A 23,494-nucleotide genomic window follows, 5' to 3' on the forward strand; every position below is an offset into this window, starting at 1 on the left:
GCTAAAGATGAAGTAATTGTGTCTCCTGCATGCAAGTTTTGCATGTTAAAAATCCCTGCCTTGTGGATCTGGAAGAAACTGATGCACATCAGCATCATTTTAGCATGCGTTTCTATGCATGAACCAATTTCTAGCCAAAGAAACTTTGAAATGTACTTCTGCAATATGGAATTTTTTTCTAAATTTAATCTTAAATATTAAGCAACATTTTGAACAGGAAATTTTGTTAATCTATCCTTAGACATACTTCTTAACCTAAGCTGAGGTTTCCATGTGTTATTTCAATAAACATATTCATCTATTACCCTACTCCTATAAATACCCGACTGATGAAGGCCATCATGCCATCTGTCTACCTGTGACACCATTTTCAGGGAACCACATACTTGTACTCCTAGGTCCCTTTGTTCTACAACACTCCCCAGGGCCTTACAATTCACTGTGAAAGTCCTACCCTGGTTTGACTTCCCAAAATGCAATGCCTCGCACTTAGCTGAATTGAACGCTATTTGCCATTCCTCAGCCCATTGCCTAGCTAATCAAGATCTCCCTGTAATTTTTGATAACCTTCTTCATTGTCCATGATAATCCAAATCATTTATACAAATGAGGTGCATCAATGGACCCAGCACCAATCCCTAAGCATACCACTAATCAGAGGCCTCCAGTCAGATTCTAATAAACAACCTTCTACCATCACCCTCTGCTTCCTATCATCAAGCCAATTATGTATTCACTTCACTAGTTCTCCCTGGATCCCATGCGATTTAATCTTCCAGATTTGCAAAAGTCTATATAGACAAGGTCCACCGCCCTGCCCTTATCAATCCTCTTGGTTACCTCTTCAAAAAGCTCCAAAAGATTTGTAAGATACGATTTCCCACACACAAAGCCGTGCTGACTATTCCTAATCAGAATTTGTCTATCCAAATGCTGGTAGATCCTGTCCTTCAGAATCCCTTCCAATAACTTACCCACCACTGATGTCAGGCTCAATGGCCTATAGTCCCTGGTTTTGTTGCCCTTCTTAAATAGTTATACAATTTTAGCCACTATCCTGTCTTCCAGAACTTCATCCGTGTCTAAAAAATGGTGCAAATATCTCTGCCAGGGTCTCTGCAATTTCTTCCCTAGCTTCCTACAAGGTCTGAGGATGCAACTGGTTAGGGCCTGGGGATTTATCCATGTTAATGTGCTTTAAGACTGCCAATACCTCATATTTGGTAATTTGTATATGGTCCAAGAAATCACAATTCATTAGCCTCAACTCCTCAGCCTCCATGATCTACTCCACAGTAAAAACTGATGACAAATATTCATTAAAAATCTCACCCATCTTCTGTGACTCCACATAAGGCCATGATGGCCTTTAAAGGGGACCTATCCTCTCCCTAGCCACTCTTATACTCTTAATACACCTGTAGAATCTCTTGAGATTTTCTTTAACCTTGCCTGCTAGGTCCATCTCACGTCCTCTTTCGCTCTCCCGCCTGCCTCCGGTCCCCTGAGGCTTTGCATGAGCCTGGTCCTGGAGGCGGGTGAGAGGAATATCTATGTATGAGGATAGATGAGGGTAGGGCAGTGGATGTTGTTTACTTGGACTTTAGCAAGGCCTTCAACAAGGGCCTGCATCATAGGCTGGTCTGGAAAGTTTGGTCCAATGGAATCCAGGGAGTGCTAATTAGATGGATTCAAAATTGGCTTGGAGGTAGGAAACAGGTTGGTTATTGAAAGGCATTTCTTGGAAATGGAGGCCACTGACTAGTGATGTGCTGCAGGGGTCGGCGTTGGAACCCTTGTTATTCGTTATTTATATAAATGATTTGGATGTGGATGCACAAGGCTCAATCAGTAAGTTTGCAGATGACACAAAATTATGAGATGTTGTTGATATTGAAGAAGGTTATCGTAGATTACATAGGGATCTTGATCAGTTAGGGAATTGGGCCAAGGAGTGGCAAATGGATTTCAATACAGATAAATGTGAGGTGATGCATTTTGGAAAGTCAAACCAGTGTAGGACTTATACTATGAATGGTAGGCCACTGGGGAATGTAACAGAACAGAGAAACCTAGGAGTACAAATGCATAGTTCATTGAAAGTGGCATCACAAATAGACACGATGGTGAAGAAGGCGTTTAGAATGCTGACGCTCACCAGTTAAGGCATTGAGTTGGGACATTGTTGCCGTTGTACAAGTTGTTGGTGAGGCCGCACTTGGAGTACTGTGTATAGTTTTGGTTACCCTGTTGTAGGAAAGATGTGGTTAAACTGAAAAGAGTGCAGAAAAGATTTATGAGGATGTTCCCAAGGCCTGACTTATAGGGAGAGGTTGGCCAGGTTGGATCTTTATTCCTTGGAATGCAGGAGAATGAGGGGCGACCTTATAGAAGTGTTTAAAATTATGAGAGGCATAGATAAGGTGGATGGTAACAGTCTTTTCCCCAGGGTAGGGGAGTCCAAAACTAGGGGGCATAGGTTTAGGGTGAGGAGGAAAGATTTAAAAGGGACCTGAGGGGCAACTTTTTCCACACAAAGGGTGGTAAGTATATGGAATGAGCTGCCAGAGGAAGTGGTTGAGGCAGGTACAATAGTATCATTTAAGAAATATTTGGATAGGTACATGGAGTGGCGGAGCTTAGAGGGATATGGGCCAAACGCAGAAAACTGGGACTAGCTGGGTGGGCACCATGGTTGACATGGACTGCTTGGGCTGAAGGGCCTGTATTCATGCTGTATTGCAGAGAGATCCCCAGCAGTATTTTCTTTCAGGTACTGCTCTCCACCAACTTGTCCAAGTTCCTTAGAGCCCTTGTTTGTGTTCTGCCTCCCATCATTACGGCACCCATTCTTCAAGCAGCATCGCTCTACAATACCTGGAAGAATCTTTGGTGTATGTATGTCCCTTCAAAAGTTGGCCCTCAAGGTTGCAGCTGTGAGACTGTGCCAAAAGCTAAGAGATCTTGCAATGGATCAATAAAATAACGCACATTGAAAGTAACAGAATGTAGCATGACAATGCTGATCTGGAAATCCTGCAACAGATAATTGTGATCTTTATAAGATTTCTTAAAAAGTGCCAGGTTGCTTCTGAACACTGTTTTAACATTACTAAAATGCAGGAAAATGATTTCTAGGTTAAAAAATACATTTTTGGTGAGTCATGTGTTGAATCTGTAATGTGGCCTCTTACTCAGTCACATGGGGTCAAGGGGCAAAAGTTAAAATGTAACTATTTTAGGTTACTGTCTAAGATGCACAAACCCCATTAGGTTTGTGAAATCGGCATGTTGGTTCCTTCACCAATGAAATAATTGATTTTGTAGAAGTTGATCTTATTTATTTAATTATACAGTAAATAACAGGTAAATTTGCCACAGAATCCTATTATTCATGTAACTAATAATAAATGCCTGTCAATGACACTGAATGTTAACTTTTACAAGCCCAGACCAATATTCCATACAGAGGTTCAGAAATGTCAAATTTAATTTACAAGCTTCTAATGTTTTTTTCCTCTCTCAGTTCAGTTTTTCCATCTATTTTCTTTTTCTTGCCTCTATCTGAAATGATATTGAATTCATCCAATTTAAACTTTTCCAGTGCTTAGGCTATGAATGTGGCGTCAGAGACTGATTGGCAATGGTGGTGGTGCTGTTGATACGGAGGCCAGAAATGCACACAGCAAGTCCCAATGCGATATGGAGAGCAAAGCTATGAACTGTTACTCTATGGGAGGGGTCGATAGACGCCAGGTAACCTCAATGTTAGGTGTTAGAAACAATATTGGGATTAATTTGAGGTGTTAAGTGAGCAATTTAGATCGTGAATTATGACATAGATGATCAAAATGACATACAGAAAAACAAAACCAAAAGCTGGATGCAAATTGTCTATATTAGCAGCCGAAGGGAACTAAGTCACATTACTGTTTTGGATCAGTTTCCGTTTTGCTTGGGGAATTCTACGAAAAACTTGCTTTGAATACCGTGAAAGAGGGCGTGGAAAGAGAAGCTAAATGAGAACATACGAAGAATCTGAGGAGTCCTGACAAGGTGGACGCGATGAAGATGTTTCCTCGTGATAAAATGTATGACCACTGTCATTAAACAAAATTACTCCCAATTCATATAACGTTCTAATCTTTCCAACAAATTGTACATTTCTTTAAATAGTCAGATTCCAGATACCCATTTTGCTGTGAGATTATCAGCATCTTCCGGTACAAAAGATTTATTAAAACTGAAACCACTGTTAAGAGGACCTACAGTTATAAAATGTGTGCATTGTGACCGAGTTTGAAACACTTACTGTTCCTGTCTGCTGAAGTGGTTAAAGCTCTTACTTGTGCTGCAAAGTCCGACTGAAGATCCAGGAATGCAGCAGGAGGATACTTGTTTGAGCAAAGTGAGACCGTGGCTGTGCAGTCTGACTGAAAAAGGACAACCCATGCACACATCTCCACAAAATGCGAGGTGTGGTGGGCTGCGGACAACCTGTGCCCCTTCCAGCACTGGGTTGGATCAGGGCGGACTGTCCTCCCAAACATCTCCAAACCCTTCGGGGAGACCTTGGAGACACCAGAGATGCTGGAGCACAAAGTGCTGGAGGAACTCAGCAGGTCAGGCAGCGTCTGTGGAGGGAAATAAAACAGTGGACGCTCCGGGCCGAGAGCCTTGCCCCCTCCTCCCCCCATTCCCCCTTCCCCCCTCCCCTTCCCCTCCTCCCCCTTCCCCTCCTCCCCCCCTCCCCCCTCCCCTTCCCCCTTCCCCCCTCCCCTTCCCCTCCTCCCCCTTCCCCTCCCCCTTCCCCCTCCCCCTCCTCCCCCCTCCCCCCCTCCCCTTCCCCTCCTCCCCCCCCTCCCCTTCCCCCCTCCCCTTCCCCCCCTCCCCCTCCTCCCCCCTCTCCTCCCCCTTCCCCCCCCTCCCCCCCTCCCTCCCCCTTCCCCCCTCCCCCCCTCCCCCTTCCCCCCTCCCCCCCCTCTCCTCCCCCTTCCCCCCTCCCTCCCCCTCTCCTCCCCCTTCCCCCCTCCCTCCCCCTCTCCTCCCCCTTCCCCCCCTCCCCCCCTCTCCTCCCCCTCCCCCCCTCCCTCCCCCTCTCCTCCCCCTCCCTCCCCCTCTCCTCCCCCTCCCCCCCTCCCTCCCCCTCTCCTCCCCCTCCCCCCTCCCCCCTCCCTCCCCCTCTCCTCCCCCTCCCCCCTCCCTCCCCCTCTCCTCCCCCTCCCCCCCTCCCTCCCCCTCTCCTCCCCCTCCCTCCCCCTCTCCTCCCCCTTCCCCTCCCTCCCCCTTCCCCCCCTCCTCCCCCTTCCCCCCCTCCCTCCCCCTTCCCCCCCTCCCCCCCTCCTCCCCCTTCCCCCCCCTCCCCCCTCCTTCCCCTCCCTCCCACTTCCCCCCCCTCCCTCCCCCTTCCCCCCCCTCCCTCCCCCTTCCCCCCCTCCCCCCCTCCTTCCCCCCCTTCCCCCCTCCCCCTTCCCCCCCTCCTTCCCCCCCTTCCCCCCCTCCTCCCCCCTCCTCCCCCTCCTCCCCTTCCCCCTCCTCCCCTTCCCCCCCTCCTCCCCCTTCCCCCCCTCCCTCCCCCTTCCCCCCCTCCCTCCCCCTTCCCCCCCTCCCTCCCCCTTCCCCCCCTCCCCCCCTCCCTCCCCCTTCCCCCCCTCCCCCTTCCCCCCCCCTCCTCCCCCCTCCCTCCCCCTTCCCCCCCTCCCCCCCTCCCTCCCCCTTCCCCCCCTCCCCCTTCCCCCCCTCCCTCCCCCTTCCCCCCCTCCCTCCCCCTTCCCCCCCTCCCCCTTCCCCCCCCTCTCCCCCTTCCCCCCTCCCTCCCCTCCTCCCCCCTCCTCCCCCTTCCCCCCCCTCCCCCTCTCCCTCTCCTCCCCCTTCCCCCCTCCCTCCCCTTCCCCCCCTCCCTCCCCTCCTCCCCCCCTCCTCCCCCTTCCCCCCCTCCCCCCCCTCTCCTCCCCTTCCCCCCTCCCTCCCCCCCTCTCCTCCCCCTTCCCCCCTCCCTCCCCCCCCTCTCCTCCCCCTTCCCCCCTCCCTCCCCCCCTCTCCTCCCCCTTCCCCCCTCCCTCACCCCCCCTCCCTCCCCCTCTCCTCCCCCTTCCCCCCCTCCCTCCCCCCCTCCCCCTCTCCCTCCCCCTCTCCTCCCCTTCCCCCCTCCCTCCCCCCCTCTCCTCCCCCTTCCCCCCTCCCTCCCCCCCCTCTCCTCCCCTTCCCCCCTCCCTCCCCCCCCTCTCCTCCCCTTCCCCCCTCCCTCCCCCTCTCCTCCCCCTTCCCCCCCTCCCTCCCCCTCTCCTCCCCCTTCCCCCCCTCCCTCCCCCTCTCCTCCCCCTTCCCCCCCTCCCTCCACCTCTCCTCCCCCTTCCCCCCCTCCCTCCCCCTCTCCTCCCCCTTCCCCCCTCCCTCCCCCTCTCCTCCCCCCCTCCCTCCCCCCCCCTCTCCTCCCCCTTCCCCCCTCCCTCCCCCCCCTCTCCTCCCCCTTCCCCCCCTCCCTCCCCCTCTCCTCCCCCTTCCCCCCCTCCCTCCCCCTTCCCCCCCTCCCTCCCCCTCTCCTCCCCCTTCCCCCCCTCCCTCCCCCTCTCCTCCCCCTTCCCCCCCTCCCTCCCCCTCTCCTCCCCCTTCCCCCCCTCCCTCCCCCTCTCCTCCCCCTTCCCCCCCTCCCTCCCCCTCTCCTCCCCCCTCCCTCCCCCTTCCCCCTCCTCCCTTCCCCCCCTCCCTCCCCCTTCCCCCTCCTCCCCTTCCCCCCCTCCCTCCCCCTTCCCCCTCCTCCCCTTCCCCCCCTCCCCCCTTCCCCCCCTCCCTCCCCCCTCCCCCTTCCCCCCCTCCCTCCCCCCCTCCCCCTTCCCCCCCTCCTCCCCCTTCCCCCCCCTCCCTCCCCCCCTCCCCCCTTCCCCCCCTCCCTTCCCCCCTCCCCCTTCCCCCCCTCCCTCCCCCCTTCCCCCCCTCCCTCCCCCCCTCCCCCCTTCCCCCCCCTCCCTCCCCCCCTCCCCCCTTCCCCCCCCTCCCTCCCCCTTCCCCCCCCTCCCTCCCCCCTCCCCCCTTCCCCCCCCTCCCTCCCCCCTCCCCCCTTCCCCCCCCTCCCTCCCCCTTCCCCCCTCCCTCCCTTCCCCCCTCCCCCCTTCCCCCCCTCCCTCCCCCTTCCCCCTCCCCCCTTCCCCCCCTCCCTCCCCCTTCCCCTCCCCCCTCCCCCCTTCCCCCCCCTCCCTCCCCCTCCCCCCTTCCCCCCCTCCCTTCCCCCTCCCTCCCCCCCTCCCCCCTTCCCTCCCCCTCCCTCCCCCTCCCCCTTCCCCCCTCCCTTCCCCCTCCCTCCCCTCCCTCCCCCCCTCCCCCTCCCCCCCTCCCCCTCCCCCTTCCCCTTCCCCTCCCCTGGAGATGCGTGGTGTCCTTTCTCCGGCCGTGCCTTGGACACAACTAGTGGGGGGGGATAAAAACAAGCGGGGACGAGTCTTTACCTGGCTCACTCATCCCCTCACCGAAGGTCTCCCGGCGACGACGACGGCAGCCGCCGCCATTCCCGCGCTTTCCCCCTGCCAACGGGTTGCCACGGCAATGCTTCAGTTCCGGTTCCGCTGTGGAGGTGTTCCTCCTGGCTGTGCGTGTGCGTGTGTGTGTGTGTGTGTGTCTTTCTGTCACTTTTGGCGTCGCTTTCAGTACCTCTCCGGTTAACTTTGGTCTGAGATCGGGGAAGGGGAGGGGAAGCAGAAGTAGGTGGGTTTGGTGAGGAGATTCCCCTCGTCACGGTCCGAGAGAGGAGAGGCGGCGGGAAGCTGTGCTGTGTCGGCGCGGTACGTGGTTGCTCTCCCTCCCCCCCGGGTGTTGGGTCCCTCACTGTGCTGCGAGTCAGTCTGTGTGTGAGACGGGGTGGCGGGGTTCAGTGACACGGACGCCCTTCCACCGGGGCGCTGGAGACAAACAGACGGCGACCCCCGAGGCCTGAGCCCACCCGCGGAACCACCGTGCACAACTTCCCCCTGCTCCGCCGAGCGCCTCAAAATGCAAATAACATAAAAAAAAGGCCCCACTTACAATATAGGCTCCTGTGCACTCTGTTATATTCCACTGCCCTATTTAAAAAAAATGTAAACTGCGTCCCAATTAATTTGTCAATGTGAATAGTGTAATGAAGGATTAGTGTAGAGCTACAACTTCTGGATTTCTCCATCTGACTCTAATCTTAGAAGATGGGTGGAAGCGAAAAAGATTTTAAATGTCTAATGGGAGCAATATTTTCAGTTCCAAATGAAACCAGACTAAGTAAATAGAAAAAAATTACAATTTAGTTGCAGGAATCCCTATTATTTAATTCAAAACCACTAAAACTGAGGCTGATTACTTCGTGAAGCATAGAAAAAGCATCACTAAAAGCAACATTTGCTTTTAGTGTTAAATGCAGCAGAGTTGCCACAGGAATTAGTAAATGCAGCCTGTATGTAAAAGTATGTAGTAAGAATTCTGGTTAGAGACCTATATGATCAGTAATTAATGGAAAGTGAAATCCAATCATTATAATTGGTGACGGCTGGATTATAGATTTGATAATGCCTTATTCTGCTGCATGTAGTTGAAACAATACTTGATATCAGACTTATTCCAAGTTAATTTTATATTTGAGTTGTACATAACAGTGCTTCATTGATATACTTGGAAGGAGTTTAGTAATGTGAAATCTTTATTTATTTTTTGCGGGGGTGGGGGGGTGGATGGTGGCGGGATCTGGGCATTGAAGTCAAGTCCAGCATTTACTGTCCATTCCTAATTCCTTTGAGAAAGTGCTGGGTGGATCACTGCAGTCCTTCTAGTGTCGGTACTCCCAGAGTGTTGTTACGTAGGGAGTTCCAGAATTTGGATAGTGTAGGAACTGCAGTATATTTCATGTCAGGGTGGACTTGGAGGGTAACCTTTAGGTGGAGGTGTTCCCATGTACCTGAAATCCTTGGTGGTAGAGGATACAGGTTTGAAAGGTGCTGTCAGAATTGTAGATAGCATGCATTGCAGCCACTCTGCACTGGTGTTGAAGGGAATGGGTAATTATGGAGATGGATGGAGTACCTATCAAGTAGCTGCTTTGTCCTAAACAGTGTCAAGCTGCTTGTATGTTGCTGGAGCTGTGCCTCTGTACATTCATCCAGGGAGGGGGAGAGTATTTGATCATACTCTTGTACCTTGTAGATGGTGGAAAGCTTTTGATGTGTCAGGGGTGAGTCACTTGCCACAGGATATCCAGTCTCTAACCTTTTGCAGCCACAGTATTTATGTGGCTGGTCTGGTTGAATTCCTAGTTAACAGTGGCTCTCCAGGATGTTGATGTTGGGGATCTTTGTGTCAGTAATGTCACTATGAATTGTATTTCCAGCCATTGCTGAAAGTTTTTATTCTAATGATATAGAGTCAACCAGCAACATTAACATCTTCAACATTACTCTAGCCATGGCATGTATTGTAGACAAGTGTCCTACTGATCAAATTCAGTGGCGGTCTCTGTGAGGTACACCTGGTCACTAAGATTGCTTTAACTTGACTCAGAATCAATTGCTAACTTAATTTAATTGTTCCAAATTTCTAAAAATTAGAAGTTCTGCACGCACTTCATTACAAACCAGCCCAAGCACCTATTGCTTTTTTTTTAAATACAGTAACTTACTGTAATACCAAGCTAACAGCTTGGTTGTTTCATATTTTCAAATTCAAACTTTTGTCATTCACAATACTAATACAGTCTTTTGTTCCATTTCATTTTAGTTACATGATCAAACAAAACTAATTGGATGCTCGTTTACCAGGTGGTTTTCATCCTTTTACCCGTGTGGATTACCATGGCACAGAACCAGCCAGACGGACTAGAAGAAAAGGACAGAACTTCCACTGCATTAAAAGGTATGATGCACACAGATTTTGACTGTTACATTTAAAGATTACGAAGCTGATTGTTAAACCTATCTCACTCTAATGTGTCTTGTGCTGTAATTATTGAATCCAGATGTTCAAGCCTTCCGTTTATACAATGCCTTCAACATAACAAAAGTATCCCAAGGTATACCACTGGAATGTCATCAATCAAACTATAATTCTGAACCACAATAGTGGGCTCGCTCAAGAATTTTCAAACTAATGTCCTTGGCAACCAAAAGATCAGCCACCAGTGATAGGATGATCAAATTTGGTGATGATCAAATTACCAGAGTTAGCATGGCAGAGATTACAAAAACGTGAAGTGTAAGACGATGAATACATTTGAATATGTTACATGAATTTTCACCTTAAGGAGTTGATGAACTGGAAACCAATGTAGGTCTACAATCAGACATGTGATAGATTAATGGTATGCTCTGTACAAATGACAGAGATTTATGATAAACTGAACCTTAGGTGGGTAGAGCGGGGAGTTTGTCCAGGAGACTATTAGAGCAATCATATTTGGATGCAACAATAATATTGGTGAGATTTTGTGTCTAGCAGGTGCTGTGGCAGGAACAAAGATCAACTAAGTTGTAGAAATGAAAATTGGCAGCTTTGCAGGTTATTTTCTTTTGTGATATGTCTTCCAGATAAGGTGTTAAACTGAGGCCTGTTTATGTGTGGATTGGTATTTGGAAGAGTCTATGGGACTGCATTGAAGTAAAGTCAGGGTGCTGTCCTGAATGACCTGGCAAAATCTATCTTATACTCAACATTACAGAAAAACAGATTGGTTGTTCATTACAACCTTACTATTTTGGCTATTTGAGGAATGAAGCATTGGGTGGTTGGGTTCAAGGATGTATCCCTGTAGTCTCAAGAGGTAAAAATTTGACTGAGAAGAAAAGATGTTTCATGAGATTTGCTGGATTTGTTTGAATCGTTAAGGAAGGAACTACATGAGCTGAGGCACCTGGGACAAAGGAAGAGAGGCTTGGTGGAAGAATGGCCTGGTTGGTCTTGACAAGGTTCAAGAGACCAAAACAGGTAAGGAAGGATAGTGGTTATAGTCAAAGCGGAATTCTTTTGAGATGTGGGTGGCACAACCACAGCCAACGTTTAGTACCTATTTATAATTGCCCTTGAGAAGGTGGTGGATAGGTACCTTTCTGAATTGCTGCAGTCCTTCGTGAAGGTACTCCCACAAAACTGTCGGGAGGGGATGAAAGAGCTGTGATATGATTTATCTTCTACAAGTCATACTTTTGTAGAAGAACCTGTGGGTGATGGTGTTCCCATACACTTGCTGCCTTTGTCCCTCTTCGTGGTAGAGGTTGCAAGTTTTGTAGGTGCTGTTAGGGCCATGAAGGTAAGTAAGTACAAAGCACTTTGCAGATGACTTTACTCTAGCTGCTGTGTGCTGTTGATAGAGGGAAAGAACGTTTAAGTTGGTAAATAGGTTGCCAATAAAATCTGATGCTTTGTTCTGGATGCCGTCAAGTTTCTATTTTGTTGTTGGAGTTGCACTTATCTAGTCAAGTGGAGAGCATTTCATCACACTCTTGAATTGTGTAGAGGAACCTGTGAGTGATGGTGTTCCCATGCACCTGCTGCCTTTGTCCTTCTTCGTGGTAGAGGTTGCAGATGTTGAAATACTTTGTGGTTTCAAAAGATGAGTCAATCATGACATGATACCCCACCTCTGACTGCTCTTTTAGCCTCAATATCTATATGGCTGGTCCAGTTGAGTTTCTGGTCATTAATGAACCTAAGGATGTTGAAGGTGGAGAACTTAGCAATGGTAATGCCATTTAATATCAAGGATGGGTGGTTAGACTGCCTCCTGTTGAAAACAGGCATCATAGGTAGATAGGGTCCTGAAGAAGGTGTTTAGCATGTTGGCCTTCATAAGCCAGGGCATTGAGTATAAGAGATGGGAAGTTATGTTGTAGTTATATAAGATGTTGGTGAGGCTGCATTTAGAGTATTGTGTACAGTTTTGGTCACCGTCTTATAGGAAAGATGATATTAAACTAGAAAGAGTGCAGAAAAAAATTACCAGGATGTTGCCTGGACTTGGGGGCCTAAGTTACAAGGAGAGGTTGCGTAGTCCAGGACTTTATTCCCTGGAATGAAGAAGATTGAGGGGTGACCTGATGGAGGTATATAAGATCATGAGGTGCATAGACAGGGTGAAAGCACATAGTCTTTTTCCCAGGGAAGGGTTGCTAAAAACAAGAGGGCATAGGTTTAAAATCAGAGATGAGAGATTTAAAAGGGGCATCAGGGGCAGCAGCTTCACTCAAAGGGTGGTGGATATTTGGAATGAGCTGCCGGAAATAGTGGTTGAGGTGGGCACATTAGCAACATTTAAAAGCAATCTAAATAAGTACATGGATAGGAGAGGTTTAGAGGGCTGTTGGCCAAACGCATGCAGATGGGACTAGCTTGCTGGCAATACAGTCGGCATGGATGAGTTGGGCCGAATGGCCTGTTTCCATGCTGTATGCCGCTATGACTCTGTGACTCTAAATGGTCATTGCTATTGGACTGGCCACATTGTTCACGTGTCCAGTACAAGACTTCTGAAACTGACTGTGTTTTCCTAGCTCTGTAATGTGAGGAGATTACCAGGTAGACAGAAAAATAATTCAAGGATTGAAGAAGTACAACATTTCCCATGATGAGAATCTCTGGCCCATGATGACTCAAATTGGAGAAAAAGCATGAAGGATAGTATTGAGAACCTCGAGCCATTTATCAGGAGCACACAAAAGCCCTACCTAAGCAGTAGCAGGAGCGCACCACCTTGCAAACTACATACTGACCTGCATGGTCAGACACCTCCTGTCCCACTTAGGGAAGAGGCTGTAGTTCATTAGCCACCTCACAGCCCACAAAACCAGAGTGGAAGAATGACATCCTCGATCCCAGGGGAATGCTTACGAAGAAGAAGATCAGAGAGTAAGTGTCATTTCATAGCACTGTTGGTGATGCCTTACGTCATTGTTGATAATTTTGCATAAACCAATTGGGCAGTAATTAGCAGGGTTGAATTTGTCTTGCTTTTAGTGAAGAAGATGTACCTGGATAATTTTTCACATTGATCTACAGGAATAGCTTCGCTGGTGGCGCAGCTGATTCTGGACGACAAGTCTTTTGTATCACAGCAGGAATGTTGTCTGGTCCCATAGCTTTTGCTGAAACCAATGGTTTTAGGCTTTTCTTTGTATTACATAGAGTGAATCAAATTAGCTGAAAGTTGGCTTCTGTGATGAGGGAATCTCAGGAGGAAGCTGAGATGAAGCACCTATTCAGCATTCTGGCTGTTCTTGGTTGCAAATGTTTTAACCTTGTCTTTAGTGCTTTCATGCTTACCTGCTCTCTCTAAGGACGTGGACGTTCTCAGAACTTAATTAATTTTTTTATTATCCACCATTAAATACCAAATGTGTGACAGGACTGTAGAGCTTTGATCTGATATGTCAGATGTAGGATTGCTTAGCTCTGTCTATGAGGTTGGAGGAACAACACTTCATATTCCACCTTGGGAGTCTCCAACCTGATGGCCTCAACATCGGTTTCTCTAACTTCTGGTACCCACCCCCCTTTTTCTTCCCTCCAACTGCTTTGTCTTCCCTTATTCCTGTGGCTCCCTTCCCCTGCCTTGATGACCTGTCCATCTCCTCTCCTCCCCTCCTCCATCCTTTATTCCATGGTCCACTGCCCTCTCCTACCAGATTACTTCTTCTTCTTAACCCTTTGCCTCTTCTACTTATCACTTCTCAGCTTATAACATCTTCCCCGCCTCCCCCACCCACCTACCTTCCCCCCTCACCTGAATTCACTTATCACCTGCCTGCATGTGCTCCTCCCCCTCCCCCCACCTTCTTATTCTGGCTTCTACCCTCTTCCTTTCCAGTCCTGATGAAGGGTCTCGACCCAAAATGTCGACTGTTTATTTCCCTCCGTGGATGCTGTCTGACCTGCTGAGTTCCTCCAGTACTTTTTGTGTATTGCTGTCTACCATGTGCTGCTTTTGCTGTTTGGCACGAATGTTGCCCTATGTTGCAGCATCACCAGGTTGGCATCTCATTTTCAGGTCAGCTTGTTGCTGCTGCCTACATGTGCTTTATCATTCCTTATTAAACCTGGGTTGATCCCAGGCTTGATTGCACCAGTACGGTGAGGGTAATGCTGGTTGATGAAGATACAGGTTGTGGTGATGTGTATTGCTGCTGCAGCATCTTGTGTATGTCTAATTTTTAGCTTTGTTAGAGGATGTCATTTGTGATTTTGATTAATGCCTTTTGTACTATAGTGGGGGGTAATCTGATTGGAATATTTCAAAAAGAGCAAAAAACAAACAGCTGGAGGAACTCAGCGAGTTAAGCAGATTCATGGAGGCAAAGGGATAATCGACATTTCGGGTTGAGACCCCACATCAGGACTGAGGGTGTAGAGGGGCAATAGCCAGTAAAAAGAAATGAGAGGGAGGGATGAGGCAGGGGCTGGCAGACAATAGGTGGAGCTAGTTGAGGAGGGAGATAATGGGCAGATGGAGCCAGGTGGGGGAAGGTGAGGAGTAGAGTCAGGAGACAGTGGCTGGTGGATGATAGGCAGGGACAAATAAGGAAAGAGGAAAAAAAAGTTGTGGGAAATATGGACAAAGTATGTCATGATCTCCTTACTTGTTGGTATGTGGGCGTAAGAGAACAAGGAACAGGGGCTTCAGGAGATGTATGCTGTTGGAGATATCTTTTTGTTTACTTTGTAGTGTTGGCAGTCAAGACTGTTCCCAGTGCTTTAAGGTAAAAATATCAATGCTAAAATTTGGAGAATATCATAATACAGACAGGCAACAGTTTTACAACAGCCTTGTTACTTTGCTTTCCTTCTCATTGTTCCCTTCTCAAACCAGTCAGTGTATGTTCGAAATCTGGCTTTATATTATTCTTTCCTTGTGTGGCACCTTCTTCTACCTTGCCACTAGTTTTCATTCTTTTAACATATTTATCATTTATTACCTTCTGAAGTCCTTGTTGACCTAGAGATTTTTTATCCTTTTAATCTCACACTCTAGTTGCTTTACAGTGAATTGTATCACCTTTACGGTCTTTCCTCTTTCTCATTGCTCTTAGATGTCTCCACCCCCCAACTCAACTCCTGACACAACTTCTGTGTTCTGAATCTTAATCCTGTTTCTCAGACAAACTCCCTTGGTCATATACTAGATTGTTTTCTTAACTTACATTTCATTTGCTTAATGATAAGATGGTCTCAAATCATTTTTTGTTTCTTCTTGCTGCGCATTCCACCTGATTATTCTACACTCTCCCCGGTTTAGAAATGTGGCTTAAAGAAAGCTTTTCAAAATTATCCATGTAGCCCATCGAGGAGGTTAGCAATCCAACTTAATGTGACTTTGGTCTGAACTACAGCTCAGGATTCTAAAATTGCTGTCACAAATTTGGTTGACTTTTATTTAACATTAAAACAAATAATATTGCAGATTGTTCCTCAGCTTCTTCATAAATTTCCTTATATTTTGTAGCTAATATCGCTGACATTATTGAGCAGTTTTGGTTATGCAGAATTATTTATTGTCTCATCCTAGTTGGTTCCTATGTTATTAATCCTTACCTGCACACTCAGAATTCACATTCTTGAAAACGTGAAACACATTTACCCTAGCCCTTGTTCATTAGGATTTTGCTTCTCAGTTTTGAGCACACACTTCCTATCGAGCACAATCTACCATGTTCACTTAATTTTACTGTAGGAGGGCAAGAACAAAATAGTTACCTTTTTTAATGACTAAATATCTTTATAATTTACCCTTTTTTGTCTCAAATTTTAAATGGAATCTCATTAATTCTGCTTCTAAATTGATTTGATCTCTGTAACTATTTCCTTTCTTCTTTACTACAACCAACCAACTCCCAGTTGCCCATTCACTATCTTTGAAGCTCCCTGCGACTTTCAAACTCATCTCACCCATGAAACCCTCTTTATGTTCCCTTGTTCTACCGCCCACGATAATCCCTAGTTTATCATCCAGAAGATCAAATCTGCCATATTTCCAAACAGTTTCAAGAGCAATGTATGTGAGGGTATTCCTGGAAATGCAACACTTGCTGCAGTCCTGTCTGCTTTCACAGATATAATGTAGATCAGTTTTTGTTGATGTTAGCTTGAAACAAAATGCAGTATAACTGGCATGAAAAAATATAATTGGCACTTTCTCTAATTTCAATAGGAAAGAAAATAGGCCATTGGTTCATTGCTACTAATTTTCTGGTGCCACCTAAAACAGTTCCCTCACCAGAAACTTTCTGACAGTATTTATTATCGTGGATGACTTATTCATCATCTTACTGCATTTTAGGGATCCAATTTTATAATCTGTATGTGATGCATATTTTAGGAAGAAATACAATTTAATGTAGGCTGTTGACCTGTAGGTTGGATCTGATTATGTAATTGCTAGTGTAATCTCCCCCAAAATTCATTGAATAGCCCTTCAGTGAAATAGTTAAAGCTGCTATAAATGTTTGCTGGTCTATCCTAAGCAGTATGATTGGCTATAAACTGGAGTAACATCTCCATGCAATGATCTCCTTGCTGAATGTGAACCCCTTCAAGTTCTCTCTTTGAAGCAAAGACAATTCATCTTGATGTCTATCTGTCCATGGAGGCTTTCTGAATTTCTTGTTTTGTCCTTTTATGGAATACTAAAAGCTCAGAAGCAGAAATTTTGTGCAGTTTAGGAATGTGGCTTAAAGAAAACTTGAATTATGCTGTTTTCAAAATTATCCATGTAGCCCATCGAGGAGGTTAGCAATCCAACTTAAGTGACTTTGGTCTGAACTACAGTTTAGGATTTTAAAATTGCTGTCACAATAAATTTGATTGACTTTTATTTAACATTTAAACAAATAATATTGCAGATTGAAATTATCAATCTGTAGCGGCTGCTACTGCGATGTGAAAGTAAGACACTAGTCGGTGAGCTGCAGAACAAAACTGATTTATTTTCCCTCCTTGCGCGGGCCTTTTAAGAGGGACGGTTCCCGCCCACGGAAAATGGAAACGACGTATGTGCTACGTCATCAAACTTTTCCCACCCGCGGGTTCTCCCTGTTGCTCGGGGAAGACGAAGGCCCAGCGCCATCTTGGGCCTCGCCGCTCTGACGACGCGCGACCTGACCGCCGAGCCGGTTCACTTGTTCAGACGGTGGGTCGCTACACAATCCCACCCCCCCACCCCCCCCAGAACCGGCGATACGGTCCCCAAGGTTTGCGGGCTGTGCTAGCCGTTGCTTAGGAGGTTGGCCTCTGCGTCACAGTGTTGGGACCTTGACCGGTTGTTGTAGACCTAAATGGGCTGGTTTGAGGCGGTCCATCATGAAAACCTCTTCCTCGCCCCCAATGTCCAAAATAAAGGTGGACCCATTATTCTTGATGATCCGGAACGGCCCCTCGTATGGTCGTTGCAACGGTGCCCGGGGTGTGCCCCGTGAACGAAAAGGAACTTACAGTTTCGTAGTTCCTTGGGCTCACAAGATGGGGCTTGACCATGCCACGAAGTGGGAATCGGTGCCAAGCTGCTGAGCCTCTCGCGCAGTCTTTCCAGGACTGCCGTGGGTTGTTCCACGGCCCCGAAGGGCGGGTATGAAATCCCCTGGGACGACCAGGGGGCACACCATACACAAGTTCAGCTGACAAAGCGTGGAGATCTTCCTCGGGGGCAGTGCGTATGCCAAGCAGGACCCAAGGTAGTTCGTCGACCCAGTTAGGACCTTTCAGGTGGGCCAGCAGGGCTGATTTCAGATGACGGTGGAAACGTTCCAGCAACCCATTTGATTGAGGGTGGCAGGCCTTGGTGGTGTGCAGCTGCGTCCCTAGCATGTTCGCTAATGCAGACCAGAGGCTGGAGGTAAACTGGGCACCCCTGTCTGAAGTGATGTGGGCCGGAACACCAAAACGTGAGATCCAAGTTGTGAGCAGCGCCCGGGCGCAGGAATCAGTTGTGATGTCCGATAGGGGGGTTGCCTCTGGCCACCTTGTGAACCGGTCCAAGATGGTAAAGAGGTACCGGGTTCCTCTTGAAACTGGCAGAGGACCAACGAGGTTGATGTGGATGTGGTCGAACCTTCTACGGGTAGGCTCAAACTGCTGTGCCGGGACCTTGGTGTGTCGTTGGATTTTTGATGTCTGGCAGTGTGGACAAGTCCTGGCCCACTCACTGACCTGTTTGCACAGGCCATGCCAGATGAACTTGCTGGCGACCAGTCGGACAGTTGATCTGATGGACAGGTGCGTCAACCCGTGTACTGAGTCGAAAATGTGTTTCTGCCAGGCTGCAGGAACTATAGGGCAGGGCTGAACTGTTGCGATGTTGCAAAGGAGGGTCTGCTGACCTGGACAGACTAAGAAATCTTGGAGCTGCAGGCCCGAGACTGCGGTTCTGTAGCTGGGCAGCTCGTCGTCGGTTTGCTGTGCGTCAGCCAGGGCCGTGTAGTCTACACCCAGGGACAGGCTGTGGATGGTCGGTCTGGAAAGCGCGTCAGCAACGACATTGTCCTTTCCGGAGACATGTTGGATATCCATTGTGAATTCGGAAATGTAGGACAAATGTCGCTGCTGATGAGCTGACCAGGGATCGGAGACCTTGGAGAAGGCGAAGGACAAAGGCTTATGGTCAGTGAAAGCGGGGAAAGGCCTGCCTTCTAAAAAGTACCGGAAATGCCGGACCGCCGGGTACAGCGCTAGAAGTTCCTGATCAAAAGCGCTGTATTTCAGTTTGGGTGGTCTAAGGTGCCTGCTGAAAAACACCAAGGGTTGCCAACGGCCTTCGATTAGTTGTTCCAGTACCCCACCAACCGCAGTGCTGGATGCGTCCACCGTGAGGGCGGTTGGGACATCTGTCCTAGGGTGTACCAGCATCGCAGCATCTGCCAGGGCATCCTTGGCCTTAACGAAGGCAGCCGCGGCCTCGTCGTTCCAGGCGATGTCCTTACCCTTGCCAGACATCAGCGAGAACAAAAGGGTGCTTGATACGGGCTGCTGCAGGGATGAACCAATGGTAAAAGTTGACCATCCCCAGGAATTCCTGCAGGCCTTTGACCGTGTTGGGACGGACAAAATGGCAGATAGCATCTACCTTGGCAAGTAGGGGTGTTGCTCCTTCGCTGGTGATTCTGTGGCCGAGGAAATCGATAGAGTCGAGTCCGAATTGGCACTTGGCCAGGTTGATAGTGAGGCTGAAATCACGGAGACAGGAGCTCAGTTGGCGGAGGTGGGAAAGGTGTTCTTGGCGGTTACGGCTGGTGATTAGTATGTCATCTAAGTAAATGAACACGAAGTCCAGGTCGTGGCCTACCGTGTCCATCAGCCGCTGGAAAGTCTGTGCGGCGTTCTTAAGGCTGAACAGCATTCGAAGGAATTCGAAGAGGCAGAATGGAGTGATAAGCGCAGTTTTGGAGATGTCGTCAGGGTGGACCGGGATTTGGTGGTATCCCCGGACGAGCTCCACCTTGGAGAAGATGTGGGCCCTTGTGTAGGTTCACCGCGAAGTCTTGGATGTGAGGGACGGGGTAGCGGTCCGGGGTGGTGGCATCATTCAGCCTGCGGTAGTTGCCGCAGGGCCTCCACCAGCCGGTGGCTTTGGGAACCATGTGCAGGGGGAAGGCCCAGGGGCTGTCTGACCTGCAAACAATCCCCAGCTCCTCCATGCGGCGGAACTCTTCCTTTGCCAGGCGGAACTTGTCTGGAGGTAGTCGTCGTGTTCGGGCATAAAGGGGTGGTCCTGTGGTAATGATGTGATGCTGCACCCCGTGTTTGGGCATCAAATTTGTAAACTGAGGTGCCAGAACCGATGGGGACTTGGCTAGGAGCTTGGTGAACTCGTTGTCAGACATGGAAACGGAGTCCAGACGCGGGGATGGTAGGCTGGCTTCTCCCAGGGGGTAAGTTTGCAAAGTTCTGGAGTGCACTAGCTGCTTCCCTCGCAGGTCGACTAACAGGCTGTGGGCCCGAAGGAAATCAGCTCCCAGGAGTGGCTGGACGATGGCGGCAAGGGTAAAGTTCCAGGTAAAACGGCTGTCACCGAATTGTAATTGAACTGTACGGGTACCGAAAGTCCGCATCGTTGTGCTGTTTGCGGCTTTGAGTGTGGGACCCTGTTGCCTGCTATGAGTGTCGCGGCCGGTTGGGGGCAAAATACTGACCTCTGCTCCAGTATCGATGAGGAAATAATGCCTGGACTGCTTGTCCCAAACGAATAGGAGGCTGTGTTGGCGGCCAGCCGCTGTACCCATCAGCAGCGGCTGGCCCTGGCGTTTCCCTGAAACTTGCAGGGTGGACGGCATCGATGGGCCTCTGTGCCCCACCTCTGATGGTAGAAACAGCTGGTCGCCAGTGTCGTCGTCTGTGTTTCCGGGGTGTGGTCGCTCGGTTGCTGGGACTGGTTTAGGTAGGCGTTGGGCCCGCGGTCTGGTGATTTGGCCGACGGACGACCTGCTCTCACGTTTGGCCTTCCACAAGACATCTGCCTGGGCGGCTACCTCACGTGGGTTGCTGAGATCGGCGTCGGCCAACAGCAGGTGGATGTCATCGGGTAGTTGTTTGAGGAAGGCCTGTTCGAACATGAGGCAGGGCTTGTGTCCCTCAGCCAAGGCCAGAATCTTGTTCATCAGGGCCGTTGGGGATCTGTACCCCAGGCTGTCGAGATGATGCAGGCGGGCGGCGCGCTTGTGACGGGAGAGGCCGAAGGTCTGAATAAGAAGGTCTTTGAAAGCCGGGTACTTGCTTTCCTCCAGAGGGGACTGGATGAAGTCTCTGACCTGGGCAGCTGTCTCCTGGTCCAGAGAGCTGACCACGTGGTAGTACGTTGTGGAGTTGGAGGTGATCTGCCGAAGTTGGAATTGTGCTTCGGCCTGGTCGAACCAGACGTGGGGCTGAAGCGTCCAAAAGGTGGGCAGCTTGCGTGCCACTGCGTTGGCTGCTGCGTTGTCGTCCATTGTGTGGGTCCAAAATCCGTTTGGACGGTCGGGGTCACCAATGTAGCGGCTGCTACCGCGATGTGAAAGTAAGACACTAGTCGATGAGCTGCAGAACAAAACTGATTTATTTTCCCTCCTTGCGCGGGCCTTTTAAGAGGGACGGTTGCTGCCCACCAAAAACGGAAATGACGTATGCACTACGTCATCAAACTTTTCCCACGCCCGGGTTCTCCCCATCGCTCAGGGAAGATGAAAGCCCAGCGCCATCTTGAACCTCGCCGCTCCGACGACGTGTGACCCGACTGCCGAGCCGGTTCACTTGTTCGGACGGTGAGTCGCTACAATTCTATCATTTTAAAACCAGCTGGGCTGTCATATTTTTATAAGGAAAATAGTCATCTACCACTGTTGTTGCAGAAACTTAGTTATGATAAAAAGTATCACATTTTTGTGGTTGAAGAGCCACTCAGAGACTGGACCATAGATGTAACAAGCCTTTATTTAGTCAACCTCAGTGCAAGCATGTATGCAGGGGAGATCAGATGGAAGAATCTCCTCAAAATCAAAATACATTGAGTTTTATATCTTTTTATTATCAATGAAAATATATGACAGATGATTGTCAGATTATCAGATAATAACTATGGCTATTTTTATGAGGCTAGGTAGCCAGGTAATCTGGGACCTCCCATGAGTTTGAGCAGAGGACCTCTCTTGGTATATGTGTTTCAATGGTACTAAGCACCTTAATTATAAAATGCATCAAGGCCCTAATGCCTGGTCCATTCATTTATTGGCTCTTTTCTGTAGATATCTGCCATCTGTGTAAATACCTGGCAGCTGCCAGTGGAAGAGAGTGGTCTTCATTTACACTGTGCATTCAATACCAATTATGGCTCCTAAGTATCGATAAAAGACTTTGTTTCTATGATACAATATAGGCATTCAATGGAAGTAAAAGCAGAAAATGCTGGAAAAACTTAGTCAGGCAGCATATGTGAAAAGAGAAACAAGTCAACGTTTTGGCTCTGTAATTCTTGGTCAGATGGTATGTGACTAAGAGTGGAAACTGCAGGTGACAGGGAACACTTGTGCCTGTATTTCTTATCTTTCTCAGTGGAAGAGGTTGAAAATTTTGTCAAAACAAGCTTGGTGTTTTGTCGCTTATTCTGGTAGTTAGCACATAATTCAGTTACATTGTACTGGTGGTTGAAAAAAATGTCTTAACATGGTGTAATGGGTGCCAATAAGCTGAGCTGCTCCAACATGCACAATGTTGTTTTTTTCTTTTTCAGTATTGTTGGACCTGTACTCAGCTAAGCAAGTAGAGAGTATTTCTTCACATTCTTTGTGGATTGTGCAAAGGCTGTATGGAATCGGGCAATAGAACACTTGCCACATGATGAACTAACTTGCAGCAATGATCTTTATGTGGATGGTTTGTTTAAGTTTTTGGTCCCTGGTGACCTGCTCCAGCCCAGGATATTTATGGTTTGAATTTGATGAAGACAATGCCATTGAGTGTCAAGGGAAGGTGTTTAGCTTTTCCTTTATTGGCACAGATAGTTTACGTGACATCTGTTGACATAAATGTTACTTGCGTCTTATCAGTGCAAGCCTGAAATGTTCAAGTCCTGCTTCATTATCTGAGCTGACAATTAAACTGAATACTGTGGTCTTGGGGAAACATCCCCACTTCTGAACTTATGGTGCAGGGATAAAGCAGTCAAAGATTAATGCTTCTCGGACAGTGCCAGGAGGAATTCCTGCAGCCATATCTTGGCCACAATTGGCCTCCAACCACAGCAAATTTCTTTTATAGCAGAATGTTTCTTCCTGCAAGAATGATTCCAGATTTCCCCCTAATTCCCATATACTTCTATTTTATAAGTGCTTCTTCATGCCACACTTGGTTAAGTGTTGCATTAATAGCAAGGACTGTCTCTCTCAATTCACACTGGAATTCAGCTATTTTGTCCTTATTTGGACTAAGGTGCAAATGAAATCTTGAAGAGTGTCTTTCCTTTGGATCTTAAACAAAGCAGTGAGTAGGTTATTGAAAATTAACATGATAGTATTGATGATTTTGTTGATAGCAGTTCCATCAATTTGGTGATTATTGAGGATAATGTATGAATTTCAAACCTATTTAACAAAAAGGCATTATTTATTATTAAGGGTGATATATTTCAAATCTGACTACTTTTAACTGGTAGAGTGACACCTGGTGGGCCTGCAAAAATCACAGCTTGATATGTATTGATCAAGTTTGCAGTTTTTGATTTTTGGGATAATGAGTTTAATTTAGTGAGATTTCTTATGAACATGGATTTCTGTTGATGAGGAGGTTGAAACTCTTGGAGGTATTCTTATTTTGTAGTTCCAGAAATCAGTACTAGGCTGTATCTCACCTTACACCCACCATCCACTTTTTTTTCATATCGAGGATGCTGGACTTGTTCCAGATTTGCTCATTAGCATGTAGAAAGTTAATGCTTAGTGTTGGTACTCTTTTACTAGATAACTATTGCAAAAATAATCAAGATCTCCAACCCAGAAAGGGAACAGTTAAATCTACTGTCTTATTTCTGCATGCAGTTGTT

The 23,494-nt window shown here is 48.3% G+C and overlaps 1 protein-coding gene and 1 long non-coding RNA gene across 12 annotated transcripts in view; one reads left to right on the top strand and one right to left on the bottom strand.

Annotated features, from left to right (window-relative positions):
- Positions 1-7,568, bottom strand: part of LOC127572744 (uncharacterized) — a 33,035-nt gene extending 25,467 nt beyond the window's left edge. For all 4 annotated transcript variants that reach the window (XR_007956672.1, XR_007956674.1, XR_007956673.1 and 1 more), the window contains exons 1-2: positions 7,443-7,568; positions 4,313-4,634 (exon numbers count right to left, since the gene is read on the bottom strand). This is a non-coding gene — a long non-coding RNA (uncharacterized LOC127572744). The remainder of the gene's footprint in view (positions 1-4,312; positions 4,635-7,442) is intronic.
- The window catches only part of fam172a (family with sequence similarity 172 member A), a 365,626-nt gene continuing 349,620 nt past the window's right edge, over positions 7,489-23,494 (top strand). For 3 of the 8 annotated variants that reach the window (XM_052020320.1, XM_052020326.1, XM_052020327.1), the window contains exons 1-2: positions 7,589-7,775; positions 9,730-9,864. In XM_052020320.1, the coding sequence (XP_051876280.1) occupies positions 9,756-9,864 (109 nt within the window). In that variant the 5' untranslated portion in view covers positions 7,589-7,775; positions 9,730-9,755. Of the gene's footprint in view, positions 7,776-9,394; positions 9,476-9,729; positions 9,865-23,494 lie in introns of those variants that run through there. The other 5 variants (XM_052020321.1, XM_052020323.1, XM_052020325.1 and 2 more) reach the window with 5 other exon arrangements.

This window comes from Pristis pectinata, chromosome 7, assembly GCF_009764475.1.
Source record: "Pristis pectinata isolate sPriPec2 chromosome 7, sPriPec2.1.pri, whole genome shotgun sequence".
Taxonomy (NCBI): domain Eukaryota; kingdom Metazoa; phylum Chordata; class Chondrichthyes; order Rhinopristiformes; family Pristidae; genus Pristis; species Pristis pectinata.